This window comes from Colobus angolensis, unplaced genomic scaffold (assembly GCF_000951035.1).
Source record: "Colobus angolensis palliatus isolate OR3802 unplaced genomic scaffold, Cang.pa_1.0 Scaffold132, whole genome shotgun sequence".
Taxonomy (NCBI): Eukaryota; Metazoa; Chordata; class Mammalia; order Primates; family Cercopithecidae; genus Colobus; species Colobus angolensis.
Window position 1 is genome coordinate 9038461 of NW_012114400.1, and position 20233 is coordinate 9058693.

The window sequence follows — 20233 nt, forward strand, 5'->3', positions numbered from 1 at the left end:
CTGGGAGGTGGAGGTTACAGTGAGCCCAGATCGTGCCATTGCACTCCAGCCTGGTGACGGAGCAAGACTCCATCTCTAAATAAATAAATAAATAAATAAAGACTGTGTGTAATTTAAACTGACTTTAAAACATATTATTCAAAAACTTTGACATACTTAAAAACCTAATGAGTGGCACAATGAGAGTAACTTAAAAATTAAGGTACAGGTATTTGATAAAATACTAGAAGAGTATGAAAATCATGAGTCAGAAAAATAACATTTTGAAATATTTACTACTTTAAATATTTTTTTCAAAATTTAGATACAAGGGTCTCTACTTTTGTTAGAAGATTGAAAATGTATTTATCTCTTTTCCCTTGAGACCATTTAAAAGTAATGTTAAACGAATGAACATTACATATATCCACAATAATTAAGATATTTAGAGAACGGTCTTAAATAAAAATAAATCCTTTTCAGTTTTGGGGAAATTATTTGAGGCAAAAAAAATACAACTGGGAAAATGAAGTAGAATCTTAGACAGACTGAGGGTTTACCATGGTAAAAATTACTAATAAAGAAGTAAAATTCAGGATGTTCATGATCTAACTGATAAGCATAAGGTACAGAAAAAGAAAACAGAATTGAAAAGAGAAAATTATTTATTAAAATAATGAAAGAGAAATTCCCAGAGCTGAAGAACATAAAGCTCCATATTTAAAAGATAAATCAACCTAGTGAATGAAAAAAGAACCATGTAAAGAAACAGAATCAAAATATTTCATAGCACCAGGAATACAAATGCAAAGAAATGAGAATTATATGGGATCAGTAATTAGTAAGATTTGATAGAAAAGGGCAATGAAGCAATATCATCAAAATTATAAAGGGAAATGTTTTTCAGCCTAAAATTTAATCCCTGCCAAACTGTCAATTGAATACCAATAGGCGAAAAAATAAATAAATAAATAAATAAATAAATAAATCTTGTTCTAAACTTCACACCTTATATTTAAAAAAATAGTTTTAAATGAATCATAGATTTAAATGTAACTCTAAAATGGTTAGAGTATAACAGGAGAAAGTATTTGGTATCTAGGACCTGGGGAAGAGTCGTTAGATATGACATCAAAAGCACTATTAATAAAAGAAATAACAATAAATTGAACTTTACCAAAATTAAAAACCTTTGTTCTGCGAAAAAGCCTGCTAAGAGAATGAAAAGGAAAACCACATACTAGGAAGTAATATTTGCAAGCTGCGTATCTAATAAAGTGATCATGTCTACTATACATAAATAATTCTCAAAACTTAATGGTTTAGCCAGACATGGAGCCTGTGCCTCACGCCTATAGTCCTAGCTACCCCGGCGGCTGAGGCAGGAAGATGGATTGAGCCCAGCAGTTCAAGGCTGCAGTCAGTGAGCTACAGTCATGCCACTGTATTCCAGCCTGGGTGACAGAGCAAGATACTCTCCTCCTACCCAAATGTCTCTAAAAAATAATTTTAAATTAAAAAAAAACTTCAACAGTTAAAAATAATAATAACTAACCATTAGTAAAAAAGGTAAAATACAAGAAACACTTCACTGAAGAGAACATATAGATGGCAAATGTCACATGAAAGAAAGGGTCAACATCAAGAGCTGTTAGGGAATTAAAATTAAGACCAAAATGAGTTATCATTGCCTATCTATTAGAACAGACAAAAATGTCTTTAATGACAAAACAAAAATTTCATTAGGATGTAGAAACAGTGCACCTGTCATACACTGCAGGTAGCATATAAAGTGAGAGTCTCTCTGAAAATAGTTTGGCAGTTTCTTAAATACACACACACACACACATATACACACAAACACACATACAAATACACACTTACCATAGGACCCATCAATTGTAATCCTCCACATTTAATCCAGATAAATAAAATATATGTCTATACAAATACCTACACTAGTCATAGCAGCTCTATGTGTCATAGATCAAAACCCCTAAACAAGCAAAGTGCCCTTAAGTAGTGAATGATTAAATTAACAGTGATACACACATACTATGAAATACTACTCAGCAATAAAAAGGCAAGGGCTATTCACATGGGAAATGATGCAGATTAATCACAAGAACATTATGCTGATTGAAAAGAGCCCATCTCAAAAGGACAGGTGTGGTATGATCGTATTCTTATAATATTCTCAAAATGACAAAAAAAAAAAGAGATGAATGGTTTCCAGGGGTTAGGGATGATACAGAGAAGGTACTATAAGGGCATAACATGAGGGAGATCTTTGAGGTAATGGAATAGTTCTGTGTGTTGACTTCATTGGTGGTTATGTCAATTTATACATGTGATAAAATGAAAAAGGACAAACACATACACCCCAGTGTCAACTACTGGTTTGTTACTGTATTATAATTATATAAGATGCAAACCGTGCCAACCACTGGGATAGACTGCGCAAAGGGTCTAAAACATCTCTGTTCTGTCTTTACATCTTCCTGTGAATATATAATTATGTCAAAATTAAAAGCTGAAAAAAGTAAAACAAAACATGTTGTATGACTTAAAATTTAATTCAAAATTATTAATCCTTTGGAAAAAGTTTAACATATGGCTCTCTAAGGACATCATGATTATAAAAAGATGTATACATAGCATTGCCTTTGGGTCTGCATGCCTTTGCTAATCTAGGCTACATTTCTAGACAGTGAACTTTTCAATGTAAGTGTAGTAGAAAGTATATTTGGACTTGAAGATACCTGAGCTTCAATTCCATATCCAGCAATTATTAATTTAAAAAGTGTACTTGTCGGCCGGGCGCGGTGGCTCAAGTCTGTAATCCCAGCACTTTGGGAGGCCGAGACGGGCGGATCACAAGGTCAGGAGATCGAGACCATCCTGGCTAACCTGGTGAAACCCCGTCTCTACTAAAAAATACAAAAAACTAGCCGGGCGAGGTGGCGGGCGCCTATAGTCCCAGCTACTCGGGAGGCTGAGGCAGGAGAATGGCGTGAACCCGGGAGGCGGAGCTTGCAGTGAGCTGAGATCCGGCCACAGCACTCCAGCCTGGGCAGCAGAGCGAGACTCTGTCTCAAAAAAAAAAAAAAAAAAAAAGTGTACTTGTCATGTAACTATGAGTAAAAAATCTTAATGCTCACTTTAGGTTATCACCTTTAAAGAAGAGATAATAAATAGTTATATGCTATTACAGTCAAGATCAAATACAGTTTATGAAGTATTTTCTGTTAACATTCTTCCATTTTTGTTTTAGAATTGAATTCTATTCTGTTCTATTCTATTCCATTCTATATTGGGATTCTATATTGAATTCTATTTCAGGAAGAATTAGATCTTTTCATAGGACAATGAGTACAGTATACTTTTAAAGTTATATCATGGAAGGTCACTGGACATTGCTTCTAATGCTAGCTTAAAAACTTGATTAAATTAAAAAGAGACCTCTGAATGTGTTGTAATATATGTAAGAAATTTGGGACAAAAAGAAAAAAAACACAGATGCTGAAGAGAGAAGAGCTATTGAAAATAAAGAATGAGTTGCAAAAGTTTAAACAGACAGTAGGAAATATGTGGTATTTATAAGTGTGTATATTTAGCTACTAAGAGAACAATCCCACAGAATAAACAGCATGAAGTACATGAAATCATTTGTTAAATCTGCAGAAGAATATGTGTTCCATCTCTCTTTTTCTCTTTCTCCACTTTCTTTCCCTTCCCCCAACAAGATCGGGTTGACAAGTCTTTTAAAATAAACCATAATCCACTTGCCACTTATGTCATTACAAAGCTTGAAAGACTGCCTAATGAGTTTGCACAAATCCTCTTTTTAACATGTATTTCATATACTCTTCTAATTAAATATTTATCACCATATCTGGACCTACAAATAACAGTATTAAGGTATGATCCTGAATAAACCTGTTCATTGTATTATCCTCACAGAGCTTAGCTTCCCTAAAAAAAAAAAAAATCATTTCATGGGTCATCAGGATAAAGCTTGCTACTTTTGTTCTTTTGTTGCAGCAAAGGATGAACATAATTTGAATTTTTAAATTGTGAAAGAACATATATTTTGGAATCAGTTAAACCTGTTTGAATCCTTTCTCCACCACTAAAACTAAGTAACTTTTGGGAAGAAGGAAATGATTATCTGAGCTTATTTTCTCGCATATATAATGAGAATCTTAGAATTTTTATAAGAATGAAATTAGATATTCTCTTTAAAGCTAGTATGCAGTGTGCTGCACATGATAGCAGCTTACTAATAGAGATCACTGTCAATAATTTTACTAAAGAACCTCTTTCCCATTTTTGGTTACTCATTTTTTTTAGTATGTTCCTTAGTTTTACATATTGTTTTTCTACCTACCCATTTCATTTATTCATTTTGCAAATATTCACCAGACAGTCATATAGTGCTAGGCACCATGCCATATGCTGTGAGATGTACAAGACTGTATCTCTACCTTGGATAAGAAAAAAGACCAAAACACAGGATATTGCAGTAGAAAATATGTAATCAGTAACATCACAATGCTACCAACTGAAGGTTATTGATAGGTTGGTTCTTTGGAGAACACCAAGGCTCCTTAGAAGGGATAATTTTTAAACTATGCCTTGAGAAGTTAAAGAAGACAAAAACTGGGTAGAGAATTCCAAGTAAAAAAAATTTCATGATCAGAAATAGTTATAAAACAGTGGAACTTTCAGGGAATACCAGGCAGTCAGTGTGTCTGAGAGGGAAAACAAAAACACAAACACCTGTGTTTTAGAAAAACAGTTTACATAGTACCAGGCCAGCATTTCAGACTTCTAGGTAAGCAGCGAGAAATCAACAAAAATAATTTTTTTTAGTTGCTGTTGAACAAAGTATATTTGTTGTAATAGCATCCAGATTAACAACTTGTGTAATGCTCTCCGTGTAAAGCGTATTGTCTAAAAATCAATTAATTGAAAATTAATACATGTATGACGTTTCTGAACTTCCTGTAACCAGTCTATAAGTCAAGCCTAAAGCACCACTCATCAGAAGATTAAAAGGCTCAGACCAGTCACGGTGGCTCACACCTGTAATCCCAGCTCTTTGAGAGGCCAAGGCAGGTGGATCACCTGAGGTCAGGAGATGGAGACCAGTCTGACCAACGTGGTGAAACTCCGTCTCTACTAAAAATACAAAAAAAAATTACCCGGGCATGGTAGCGGGCGCCTGTAGTCCCAGCTACTCAGGAGGCTGAGGCAGGAGAATGGTGTGAACCCAGGAGGCGGAGCTTGCAGTGAGCTGAGATCGCATCACAGCACCCCAGCCTGGGCAACAGAGCGAGACTCTGCCTCAAAAATAAATAAATAAATAAAATACAAAAAATTAGCTGTGCATTGTGGCAGATGTCTGTAATCCCAGCTACTTGAGAGACTGAGGCCGGTGAATTGCTTGAACCCGGGAGGCAGAGGTTGCGGTGAGCTGAGATTGCGCTATTGCACTCCAGTCTGGGCAAGAGTGAAACCCCGTTTAAAAAATAAATAAAATAAAATAAATAAAATAAAATAAAAGGCTCAAGTAGTCTAAGAATGATAAATTCAATGGAAGACGTGGTTACTGTCTGATTCCTGGCAATGCACATATTAGATGACTTCCTGCCTTCTTTATACTGTTTAAAAGAGAGTTATTTCAGCAATAATCTACATATTAAGAGAAACCCATTTAACCTGTCAAAAAAATGAATGGTTGAATATCCCTAAGAATCAAGCTAGGTATTTTATAATACTTGCAACAAAGAGTGAATATTTTTAATTGTCATTTTTCCTTCTCCATTTAAAAAAAAAAATGAATTTTACAAGTTAAGGGTTAAAAAAAAAAAAAAAAGATATGAAAGCAAACTGACCATGCAGAAGGAGATACCTGCTCATGAAGAAAATACATAAAAATAACCTCGTTATGAGGTGAGGGGAAAAAAATGTGATTGTCTTGGTGAGAATTTTATTTGTTTTTTTTCCTTTTCTATTCAGAATAGTTTATAAATAGGATGGTACAAGTTATCCATAGTTGAAATTTGGATATAGTTGCAATAACATAATTAAATAAACTTTAATTTATATCATGGCTTTGACAATTTATTCTAGGAATATATAATAAAAGATATAGAGCCTTTTCCTTATAAAATAGTCAATGATCTTGTATGCTATACTTAAAATATATTTGGATGTAGTAGATACATATAGCTTAAATTTGTGTTTCTTCCATTTTTTATTAGGCATCAGTGCCCCAAAATATTAAGAAAATCTTAGTACCATCTCAAATATTGTACATTTTTTAAATGCTAGAATTTTTAAAGAATCGTTCCTCTCAGTATGTCAACATTCCACTACCCAGATTGTGGTATTACTTAATAGAATTGTACTACCCAGACTGTGGTATTCCACTGGGCTAATTTCTTAATTTTTTTATTAAAAAGTTAATAAAAATTTGGCTAAGGATGTACATAGATTTCAGTTAAAATAGTTTTTAAAATTATATTACTTAGCTTTATTAATATCTCCCATGACTGCTACTCTGCCTTGCATATTTTTGCATTGAATACTGAGGTCTTCACCAGACAGTAAAGACAGGAAAGGTTAGCTCAGAAGAATAGTTTAACAGATGCTATGTATACACAATGGCAACACAGAAATGTAAAACACAGGGGAAAGGGTCAATTAAATGATTATTTATCTTTGCGTTCTAAAAATATTCAGCTACAGTAAAGGAAAATTGCAACAGAGCAAATGATAACAAATATGATGATGACTATGAGATTACAATGTGGATTTAAACGTTCTCTATCTCCCAAAAAGCTGACTTTTAAATTTATACAATACTTTTATATCTATCATGCTAGAATTTTAATTAATTCATTGAGGTATATGAATTCACTAAAGTGAAAAAATGTTATTCACTTTTAAAACATAAGAAAAGACATTTTTACTTACATCAGAAATCTTGAACTTCTAAATATTTTATTTTACTAAGGCAGATATTTCTTTAACTATCAATGACAGTACATGTTCTAAGAAAACACAAAGAAAATACATTTAGGACATACAGTCACGCAGTGTGACTAGCAAGTAATGCGACCAGTTTATCAACAAGCATACTAAGAACTATACGTCCAAATGAGCGTTATATTTCCAAGCAGCCACTTTGGGAGATCAGACACATTTCAGTGGTATTGCCATTGCTCAAAACATTTCTAACTTCTCCATTAGAACTGCTCTCAGAAATAATTGATGAACCATACACAACTCAGGCTCATTGCTTTATAAATTGAACCTCATATAGCAGTAACTTGAGGCAAAGCAGAATCAAGAAAATATAATTTTCTTTTCCCATTTGTTTATAAAAAGAAAATTAACTTTTAAATTATTTAGTCCTAAAATAAACCACTTATATAACCCTATTATATAAATCTAAGAAGACAATTGTAAAAAAAAAATTAATTAATTTTTCCTTTCCTATTATAATTTGAATAGAAATATAATATGGGCAAATAACAATCAGTGTGATTTTGTGGTGAACTTTCCTGCTCATCTAATCTCATTCTTGTTGATCTCCTTTGCTGTGACCTGTGCAAGAGACCATCTTAACAAATTTCACAGTATTTTATCACTCATCATTCTCCTTAACCTGTCTTTGTCATCTGACCTCTTGATCATTCTTTCTTCTTCCCAAAAGGCTGTGAACAGTGTTTTTAAAGGAAATTCCATGCCACTCTGTACCCTTAGCTTTTCTCTGGCTTATTGCATTAAATCTTCATGCCTAGTCCATTTCTCTTTTCTATTCCTAAAATATAAGTGTTACTCTACATTCAGCAGTCACTAAAGTATTTAAATATTTATTGAATAAATAAACATTTAGGCCCTCAGTTCTCAGCTCCATTTTTCTCTGTCATTTCACCTGTTAAACTAAATCTAACACATTTAACTATCACTACCACTTAAATACCAAATTGCACCCACTCAATCTTGCTCCAGCCTTTCCCCTTTCTAGTTATACAAGCCTAAGTTATTTAGCCTCTTTGAGTTTTAGTTTCCTCATATGTAAAATATGAATAAAATATTGACTATCTCATTGAATAATAACCAAGGAGATAATGCTCAGAAAGTTTCTAACACATATGTCTGAAGCATTTTAACTACTATTGGTTAAAATGCTCAATTATTTTAACTGTTATGGTGTTTTTTTTCCACAAATCTTTCATGACATTCTCACTTGGATGTCATACAATCAAATCAGCATGTTCAAAAAAAAAATGAACATTGTTTAGCACTTGTATCAAGATAAAATATGATACTTTTGCTTAAATTATGCAAGTACCAGAATTAAATTCTTATTAATCTTTTTATCCTACCTTTAATGATGAAGTATAAATAGCAGTAGTTTCTTAGGTTAACAGAGGGGTTTCGTGTAGATTTAAATGCTCTATATTGTCTTTGAATATGCCTATAAAATTACTATGACCTCTGACAGGAAAGTTAAGCAAACCGTGTCTAAACGTTCTACGTATCTCTAAACTTTTTTTAAATGTATTGATTTTCCTAACCCTGTTTTTTTAATGGATTTCCATGATCATATGGAATCAACATTCTTTCAAGTTACCGGATTTGAAATCTGTTCCTTTGACCCTCTTAACCCCATTTCCTCTGCTCAAACATCATACTACTGATGTTTACTGTTCCATCCATCTATCGCCACCCTTGTTCTCTCATGTTTGGAACAGTATACTGTACTTTTAAAAAATATTCTTAAACTTTGTTTTGCAATTTCAAGGAGAAAGAAACCGATGTTACTTTTTAAACTAGAAAGTTGACTGCAGAGTCCAGTTTCCAAATATATTACAGCTCTAAAGTGGTTTATGAGTATAATTTGTATCATGAACTTAACCCATAAACTGAAAATAAAAAGAAATACCTTCCATGATTCTGCTAATTCCCCTTTACCTTTTAAACTAGTTAATTAATTTGGTAATTGACAAATAAAATTTATGTATTTATATGATATATATGTTTATATATATCATATATATTATGGAGTTAAACATGATCTTTAACTTTCCCATCTGCCTCTCAGTCTTCCAATTATTCCACACATACTCTCATCATGTTAATTATCCAGAATGACCAATTTTATACTGTCTGATTAAAGTTTTGAATTCCTACAATACCTATCTATGATTTCTTATACAAGTATTTAAAAATATTGCAGAATAAATCTCATATCTTTCCACAGAAATTCCCATTGATTGCATGACAGTATTGTCCATAAGATCTCCCATATTATTATCTTAACCACGGTTCTGTGAATGTCAAATGAGGAGAAAAGAAACAAAATAAATAAACATATATAAATAATCCTATGTAAGATGCGTTGGCTTGCTATATTTTCTTTCAGTTTCACACAATAACTTTGTGAGATAGGTATTATCAATACTATCAGTAGCAAAGAGACTCAGAAAGGTCAAGGTTATTGTCCAGGATGAAGAATCCACATTTGCATATGAACTTGTTACTCTTGACTCAAAATGTATGACTATTTTATTATTGACCTCCCTTCTTTTAAGGAGGGTTTTGAAGAGGGGAGTTCCCTAGATGTATTCATTTTGTTGTAAAAACCTGCCACCAACTTAGTTGCTTAAACAATATACATTTATTATGTCAGAGTTCAGGGGACCTGTATAAGTCTGTTCTCATGCTGCTGATAAAGACCTACCTGAGACTGGGCAATTTATAAAGAAAAAGAGGTTTCATGGACTCACATTTCCACCTGGCTGCGGAGGCCTCACAATCACAGCTGCTGAAAGGCACAGCTTACATGGTGGCAGACAAGGGAGAAAGAGCCAACCAAAACGGTAAACCCCATATGAAATTATTAGATCTCATGAGACTTATTCACTACCACAAGAACAGTGTGGGGGAAACCGCCCCCATGATTCAGTTATGTCCCACCAGGTACCTCCCACAATACCTGAGAATTATGGGAGCTACAATTCAAGATGAGATTTGGGTGGGGACACAGCCAACCCATATCAGGACCAGAAGTCCAAAATCAGTCTCACTGGGTCAAAATCAAGGCATTGGCATGGCCGGCTGCTTCTGGAGGCTTTGAGGAGACTATCTCTCTCCCTGCCTTGTTCAGCTTCTAGAGGCCACCTACGTTCCTTGGCTCTTAACCCTTTCTCACATCACTCCAACATCTTGTTTTCATCCTGAAATATCCTACTGCTAGACATTAACCCTCCTTTCTCCCCTCTAAAAAGGTCCCTCATAATTACACCCAGTGTACCAGGATAATCTAGGATAATCAACTTCTCTTTTGTCACATAAAGCACTATATTCACATGTTCCAGGCATCAGGACACAGACATCTTTTCAGGGAGGGTTGTATACTTAGCTTATCACACCAGGTATAAGTTCTGAGAATGGAGCCTAAACCCATTGGACTAAAAGCTGATGGTATTTAGATGTCCCAACAGTATCTATATGGCAATCTTTTGTCAAGATACATTGAATGCTATAAAGCATCGTTCCACCTAATAAGAAAGCTTATTTCCTCACCTGCTAATTGTATTATGAGGCTTCATTTTGATACATAAAATCCAATTCTTAGTTTTTTTTTTTAAACTATGAAAAGAAGATTGAAAGGAATGGAAAGTGCACATTAAACAAGTAATAATAGTGATTTGTGAAAGGATTTATGAGAAAAAGTATGCTTGCAATTGCACTAAACTCAAAATAGAAATTTAAATTTTTGTTTTAACATTTTAATGTAAAGTAAGCCTATCCCTGGCTCCTAGTTCTTAAAGATTGTGCATGTTTTTGTTTTACCAAGAGGGTCTTTAAATTTAGACAGTGTATTTTCCAAACTGTACTATTTTCAAGCATATATTATAAAATTAATACTTCATTATCCCCCCTGAGCAAAACAAAAAGTCAAAATATGTTTAATGATTCAGTTTTTGCTTATCATAAGAACATTACTTAATGGAGCTTGAATTAACAAAAGGGATTGAGCTAATTGATGATTTCCCTTCTTAATGATAAACTGACTTTTTAGGTCATTTCTTCTACTTCTCTCAGTTTCATTAGTCCAGGGCCACTCATACTAACCATTTCTACAGACCAACTAGGGTACTTCCATGCTAAGTCAAAGAGAAGAACATTTTCTACCTTCTTCTGACTCCTTTCTTTCTCCCACCTGAAAAACTGTCAATCTTTCAATAGTCTTTAATTGACATTGAGGGTCATAAACACATACCAGTTGAATTTTACTACCAAAGAACTGTACTACATTGAGACAAAAGCTTGACAAAGCATGAAGTTATAAAACTTTGACTATAAATAAAATTGCCAATATATGGTCTTTGTTTTGATAAATATATTAGCCTTATTACATTAAACATTGCATTGCATAAATATTGGCATAAAATGACATGACATCTATGGTTAAAAGAGAGAAATACACGTTATTAAGCCATAAAACCTGCATAAATTTCAAAGAAAACTGCAATGTCTTATATTAGAACATTTTAGTTCATGAATAAAATTGCTTAAACATATATAGTTGTTTAAGATAAGTATATTAAATGTAGAGCCTTCCTCAGATTTTCTGAAAATCAAAGAACAAAGGAAAACAAAATGATCTTTTAGGCAGATTAAAGACTCAAAGGTGAATATTAATTATATATATATTTCAAATATGTATATCTTAATATATATTGATTTAACCTCCTGTGAACAATAGTTGTCTTATAAACAGACGAATATGAACTTCAGAAAACAAACTTTCAGATGGAATTTATTTCAATTATGCCACAGACTCAGAGAAATGTCACCTTTATTCAGAGTTATTTATTACTTAGAAGTTTAAGTGCTTTGACCAATGAAAAGTTAATAACAAAAAGAAAAAAGCTGAGAATAGCAGGATTTAAAGAATGCCAATTTGTAAGCCAGGGGATAGGTATTTGCATACTAATTGTAATGTTCCTGCTGTCACATTACCTTCAGCTTGAAGATCAGTCAGAAAGAGAAACTCGGCATCATCTGTGACAGACAGTGGAAAGAAAAATGCCAGTGATGTGAGTTGCCGTTTCCAGCTATTTTTATCTCCGAAGATGTACAAATGAAACACTTGAGTCTTCTTTAGTCTCGATGTTTTATTTCCTTCATTTATGATATATACACTAATTGTCATCTTCCTGATTTTTTCTCCTTTCTCTATTGATTTCTTCTTTTCGAAAACGTCAAGAATTTGTGGTTTACTTTTGCAATTTATTCTTTATGTGGGCTAAAGGAAGGTTACAAAGTGGAGATAGACCATTGAGCTTTCTTTATGTAATTTTTAAAAAAATTATGAGATGAATTAGAAACATAACATTTACATGATCCTTGCAAAAATTATTATCACAATGTTTATTGAAAATTTTTACATGGATATTAAGGGCTGGGTAAGGAAGCAGCTGTCACTTTCTGGAGCACATGGACTCCTTGCTTGAATTTTCCATTCTCCAGCACACTGCTAATTGAGTGTGAACAGCTAAGTTGTTGGATTCCACATTTTTTAATGCAATACAACTGGTTCTAGCTGGCACAATTAGCAAGATAACTGGTAGCTTTCACGCAGTTCCCATCTGGCCTGGCTCTTCTCTGGACATATAATATGGGTACTGCTGGCCTTGATGGCACTTGCTTAATGAAGAAAATAGAAAGGAAATCAGCCAAAACCCCATGAAATACTAAGTGTAATTTTGGCTTCAGATACACAGTGACTTTTCATGGCAAATCACACACAAACAAAACCTTACTCTGATTATGCATCACAATTTTACAGGAAATATACACAGAAATGAAAAGAGCCAGACAAAACTTCTGTTAAAATTCAATAAAAGGAAGAAATAAAGAAATGAGGGAGTGGCCATTGTCCATTTTTTTCAGATAGCACATATCAAGTAAAAGTCAACCAAGTCAGTAGAGTTTAAAATCAACCACCCTCTTTTTCCTCCAACTTTTATTCAATAGATTTCTTTCTTAACATTTATATAGTTACATTTTTGAAAGAGAGAAAATTATTTCTTACTCCCATCTACCATAAGAAATGCCCTATTTTTATTTGATAGTGTACAAGCTTTAAGAATCTCTGTTTCATGTAAACTTTCAATTGAGCAGCCAGTTACCACAATTTAACTATTATTTAGAGGAAATATAATATTTCTATGAAGTATGATAAATCTCTATTGCAGAAAAAATCACTTTTCAGATGGTTATTATAAATGTTATAAAATGTGAATTAAGTACAAACATACATGTATTAACTCATCCATTTAAGAAGTATGAAATAATCTGGGTTAAAGCAGACACATTTGTGTTTCAATTCTAACTCTGGCCATTATTGTCTGTGGAATATTGCACTACTTATTTGCATCTCTGAGCCTCTTTACTCACTGGTAATATTGGAATAAAACAGACTATTATTTTCAAGATTAAATGAAGTAAAGTATATGATATGCTTAGCACAATGTGGTATACATTGTAAACATCCAATACATAGTTGTGCATTTTAGTGCTATTATAAATATTGCATTTCAGCTTATTCATAGATACCACCTATTTGCTCTTCCACAGAATTACAAGAGACCCCAAATTTTACTAATTTAACTGGCAACAAACAAGCATTACTCCTTAAAATAGTTACATTTCACCTAATTTCTGAAAAGTAAATGCTGTGTTACCTCCAACTCTTTCAACATCTCAGATAGTCAAAATGTAACCTTCTGGATAAGAAATAGGCTATAAGGAACGAACTGAGGGCATTCCAGGCATTGTTACATACCACCAGAGGTACTCCTTCAGAGCTGATGGGCAATTTCTTCTCTTTAAGACAATGTCAGCATTTTGTGAACCTTAATACTAGGATATGCCCATATCCCTAGTTCTATTATCTATAGTATTCCACGTCTATATCTATCAAATATCTGTAATATTTTAGCATCTCTCTGTAATTCAAAACATTAGGAATTTTTCTTTTATCCTTGGTTCTACACCATCTCCCACACTTTGCTTTCTTTCTTTTACTGTTTCTCTACATTAATGAAGACAATACAAAAAGCTATTATTTATGTAAACATCTTCATTCTATAAATACTCCTTTATATCCAAAAAGATCTTCATAGAATATGCCTTTTTGCTTTTGGCTTAAGTAAAACCTGTCTGTCCTTAAAAGACACTGCCTTCTAGAATGGATGTCGGTCATTCTCTCCAACATCACATACCTCAGAGTTGAGAGTGAGATCCATGATGATCCAGTGATGTTTTCACATTATTTTTTGTCTTCTCTTGCCCAGAACACCCTATGTCTTTGAAGCTAATACAATTTAGCTATACCTTTCAATACTTTTTTATCATTGTAATTTATCAGCATCTAGGAGGACATTTACCATCTTCTATTGAAGGCTTTAATATGTGTCAATATGTGGGGTTTGGTCATCCATTGTTTGTTAATATGTTTAATATTTCATAGACCAGGCACACTGTTCTCGGTGCTAGAAAATAACATTTAGTCCTGTCATCATATAACTTACATACTAATGGGAATATAAATGTTCATCTTTGAATGAATTTGTCTAGATTTTATTTTTCACTGTTTTTTTTCCTGGATGCCTGTTCCTCATTCAAAATGGGCATTCTGCATGGCCAGGCTCCTCTCTATCCTATTCATTAGCATATGTTCCACAGGTCTAAGTATCTTTAATTTGAATACCCTGCTTATAACCAAATTTTAGTATACAAACAGGAATATTTTTAAGCATATGTATTTTAAGTGACCATATAACTTTAGAATTCCTACAAGATCTAATATTTGAGTTACATGAAATATAACATAAGCTTATTTGAGTAACAGCTTATAGAGTACACAAAATCTCTTCAATGTAAAATTAAATCTAGGATTGTGTCTCATCCTCCATTTATGAAAGACAGAAACTGAACAATCCAACATTTGTGTCCATTTGAATGAAAAAAAAAAAAACTATTTCCAAATGGTTTCACAGGTAATCTGTGTCCCCAAGATTTAGTAAGTCAAGGAAGAAAGGAAAGTCAGCTGCCTACAACAGGAGAAGGAAATTTGAGATTGGAAATATGAGTAATGAAAAATAGTAAAATGAATTCTTAGCTATATTGCCCTCTCTATGTGCCCTCAATGAGGATGACCATTATTAACTGAAGATGCCTTCTAGACTACAACAGCACCAGTAAAGGAAAAACTATAAAAACTGCAGCAAATTACAAGAAGTAATACAAAAGGGAAGGAATCATTTCACACTAGTATATTTAGATTAGTCATCTTGCCATGCAAATACAAAAGTTTTATGAGAATTGCGATATATGAGTTTTTCTCTATTTTATTATTGATAATTTCAATACGGACTTTAAATTGGACCCTCTCTTTCCATAACTAAGTCATTTGCACATCGCAGCTACGTAATCCAATGTGGTTTTATTTCTGGGCAGCAGATACTTTCTATGAATAGGGGTTTATTTCATCAGGATCTTTGTTTATTAAGAGGAATAATGTATATTTGCATCTCAGAAAACTTACATCTTAAATCTGATTTATTATTTCTACATCATATCCCCAAAAGTAACCTTCTTCAGAAGACTTGAGTTTACAACTTTTTTGACTGCTTTGGAAAAAATATTACTCTGTCTTGACAGATTCCTAGATTTAAATAAATCAGCTCAGAACTAGAAGTATACCAGTCTAAAGAGAAATAAAGGCTGCCTCAGAGTAGGTAAAGACTTTTTGAAATATTATGAACAAAATGTTTTCAAGTTCATCACATACTAGAAATTCTTAAAACTTTTTTAAACTTTTTTGAGAAGCATAATTATGAAATAGATAATCTTTACACTATAAAAACTTAGAAAGTAGTTTATTCATTACGTTTGCTAATATAAATTTTGACTAGAGTAATGTCACATAAACTAACAAATAATATACTCATAGTTGAAAAGAAATTCACCATTGATCCACAGAACCAATATCTCTTATGCGTTTATTAGAATTTAAGAATTTTCAAATATTATTAACACTGTCAGCTAGATTAATAATTTGCTGATGTCCAATTACATCCCAATTTATGTCACTATAGCTATCTACTGTAAATAGCACTATATAACTTTTTGACGTTTGATTATTTGATTAGCCTCATGAAGTTCATTTGAATGATGTAATTCAAAATACACATAACTCAAATATTACTATTGGTTAGAGAAGAGAAAGATCACAATGCTATTGTCAAGGGTAGATGCTGTTTCTACAGGTCACAAACTACGGAAGCAATGACATGGTCTGAAAATATGGACACACTTTTAGCCAATCAAGGTAAGATCTAACTAATAATAGGCTTAAAAATACAATAATTAAATATAAATAATTAAATTCTGAAACTTGGTAACATATCATAAAGTATGAGTTTAATCAATGAAGTATAAAATTCTTAACGATCATAAATTCATAAAAATCCAAAATCTAAATGGAATCAAGTTGGGCCTAAAATAATTTTATAGGAACTCTCTACATTAAAACAAAAGGAAAATTCAAACTAGCAAGTGAAGTTTTTCATTTCCTTAGACTCACTTTATAACTTTTCTTTTTTTAAATTTTATTTTAATACAGAGTCTGACTCTGTCAATCAGGCTGGAATGCAGTGGCATAATCTCGGCTCACTGCAAACTCCACCTTCCGAGTTCAAGCGATTCTCCTGTCTCAGCCTCCTGAGTAGCTGAGATTACAGATATGCACCATCATACTTGGTTAATTTTTGTATTTTTAGTAGAGACAGGGTTTCACCACGTTGGCCAGGCTGGTATCAAACTCCTGGCCACAAGTGATCCACCCACCTCGCCATCCCAAAGTGCTGGGATTCAATTCAGGTGTGAGTCACAGTACCAGACCTAGACTCACTATATATCTATATCTATCTATCTATATATATATAGACACACACACACATACACTTTTTTTTTTTTTTTTGAGACAGAGTCTTCCTTTACCACCCAGACTAGAGTGTAGAATGTAGTGCTGTGATCTCTGCTCACTGCAATCTCTGCCTCCCGGGTTCAAGGGATTCTCCTGCCTCAGTCTCCCAAGTAGCTGGGACTACAGGAGCATGCCATAACACCCAGCTAATATTGTATTTTTAATAGAGATGGGAGGTCACCATGGTGGCCAAGCTCGTCTCGAACTCCTGACCTCAGATGATCTGCCTGCCTTGACCTCCCAAAGTGCTAGGATTACAGGCATGAGCCACTGCGCCCAGCTGGCTCACTATAATTTGATGTACATCATGACTGCCTTTGGTATAAGTTGAAAGAAACATACAAACTGTTGAAAAAGTTGAAAATTTAAATAAATCACTTGTTTCATATGTACTGTTGGCCAAAACAAAAGGTATTTTAAAGTACTTTATATCAACTGTGTTATTCTCACGTTCTGTGAATATGAAAACATATTTAAATGTATATGTTTGTATTAATATGTATATGTGTGAATATATATTTATAATGGATAGAATGGTTCAGTAAGGTAATTTTGGCCAATTATAAATAAAACATCCTAGTCTTTAATAAAACATCTTAGTCAACACAACTTATATACAAAATAATCATTTACAAAGGTATAACTTCTGTTTGTGTTACAAATAATCTGCAGTTCTATCTCATCTGAAACGGGAAAAATGGCACTGTGAGACATAAAGAGAAAATGTTTATAATATAGTATTATTTGTATAAATCAAATGGCATTTTATTTTAAATTCATAAAGAATAAAAATTAGAATATTAGAAAAACATAAAACACAATAAACCTGAATAAATTCTTCACAGCTGCTTAATTATGTGTAAAGTTAGATTGACTTAGATGAATTTAGATACTATAAACATATTATTTCTAAGTGACTAATTTTTAAAGTATAAACATCAAAGAATCCACAGAACTTCCAGAATCCACCTAAGAGCATCTACTGAAGAGATGAGATTATGGAACTGCAGTTTATTAAGTGTTAAATGATGTATTTTCTTTCTCCTTAAGTGTATAACCAATGGGACAGATCAGGTTTACCAAAGGGCTTACTGAATCATCTCTGTGTGTTGTGACCCAGAAGGCTCCAGAGTAGTGCAAGTCCATACAACAGTACTATAGAGGAGAGGCAGGAAGGGTGAGATGAAGGCAAACTCGTTCGTCTGCATACCCTCTGCAATTTTATATTTCATTGCCACATGAAATGGAAAAGTCACATATACATCTGAACAGTTGTTTCGTTTTTGCTTTTTATAATACCAGAGAAATGGCAAAGTATGAATGCTTTTTAATGCTTTAAACAGCTAAAGGACTCACCAAATTACCTAGTTGTTTTTGTTGATTTGCGGACATACTTTGCATGTACTAAGCATAGGCATTGGCCTAGTTTTCACCCCATAATGCTGACATATTCCATTTAATGCCCTTTGTTGATACTAGCCAGTAAGCATTCCATTCTGTGGAGAGTGCCCTCAGATAGTAAGTTTAATTTTATGTAGCATATTACTTTAAAATCATTTGGCATCTTTTGAACATTCAAACTGTATGTATAGGAGAGTAAATCAACAAAATATCATGTTCAAGACAGAGATAACTAGCCCCAGGTTTAGTTGTTTAAGTTGTTTCTTTTGTTCCATTAGGTCCTGAATCAAGCTACGGGAAGAGGAAAAATATTAATTTTTAGTTGAGAGTAGCCCGTCATTAAAAGTGGAGAGCAGGGGAAAATAATAATTGTATCTTGATCTCTAACATCCCATCTCTCTGGGATGTATTTAGAAAATCCTCCTAGGGAGAAGCTCCATATGCCTTGATGATGCACATATAAAATATTGCCAGCCATGAATCTACAATATTCTTTCTTTCTGTATTATTAAAGAACACTTTATTCTCTATAAAACAAATACATCTTAGCATAAATTCTGTTTAGATCTCTGAAATTTCATCATTGTTTGAACTGAATTCAAGAAAAATTTTAATTGAGTGTTACTAAAAGGATTTTTATAACCTAAATTGGTGTCACAGAAACTTCTTGAATGTATTTTTAAATGCAAGGAACGTGACGTTAATTGAATTTTTATATAGTGCTCATATATTAACTGCATCCACACTCTCCAGTATTTCAACCAAGACTTTTAATTGGTACCTGATAACCTTTTGCAATGACTCGTTATTTCAAACTTATTTCAAATAGCTTTAAAAAAATCTGTTAAATCTATTTTAATACAGTGTTTTTAGACACTTTAATTCTGCTCCAGAAAGTCCTTTTCTATTTTATCTTTATAAACTTCACTTTTACATTCTGCAGGCAGCAACCCATGAACAATGAACTTAAGCCTCTTTTCATTCACTTTTCTCATTGTTTTCTATTTCTGTAGTGAATTTGGCCTATCCCCTGCTTTTCCATAAACTTATTCCTCCTGTACTTTGGAACTTGAAGGATTAACTCTCTCCGCCTGCAGGAAAGGAGCAGCTGCTTGGAGCACATGCAAAGGGGGCCTCCCTGGCAGGTGGAAGAGTAAACCACCAACGTTTTGGAAGGCAAATTTCTCTGAGTGGCAAAAGTGCTGACATATTTTACTCCTCAGAGAGATATACTTTCTCAAAATAGAGACAGCCAACAAAAGAGTGCAAACTGTGACACTGAATAACATGACCTAAATGTATTGGTTTAGTTTTGTCCACAGTGGGAATGTGACGATGATCTTTCTGACCTGTTGTCTAACCAGAGGCACTTACCTTCTCACATAAGCTCTAGGTATACCAAAGAAGAATGTTTCCTGGCCCATTTTGATGAGGAAAATAGAGAAGGAAGGGTCTAAACAAGTGGTCACAATATCAAATATCTTTAGGAGCAAGGGATATAAGGGTAAACCTGACTGAAAGTAAGATAAGGGGAAGAGGTGACTCATGGAAATCACAGACTGAAAGCCCTGCCTATTGTTAATTGCATTTAAAAGAGCATATTATAATCAAGCCAAAGTAAACATGCCTGTGAATAAGTGAGTCCATTTGCAATTCCTGATCTAAAGTTTCTGGAGAAGTACATGCTAAGGATAATTCCTGGGAGGAGGAGGAACACCATAAACAGGTACTACAAGGGAGAATGGGAAGCATCAATGTTTTGCTTAAAGC

At 33.3% G+C, this 20233-nt stretch overlaps 1 protein-coding gene across 1 annotated transcript in view; it reads left to right on the top strand.

The window, feature by feature from the left end:
* Nucleotides 1-20233, top strand: part of RGS21 (regulator of G-protein signaling 21) — a 50102-nt gene that overhangs the window by 14293 nt on the left and 15576 nt on the right. Inside the window, exons 2-3 of the mRNA XM_011934197.1 lie at nucleotides 12034-12104; nucleotides 16329-16405. Of these exons, the coding sequence (XP_011789587.1) occupies nucleotides 12094-12104; nucleotides 16329-16405 (88 nt within the window). The 5' untranslated portion in view covers nucleotides 12034-12093. The remainder of the gene's footprint in view (nucleotides 1-12033; nucleotides 12105-16328; nucleotides 16406-20233) is intronic.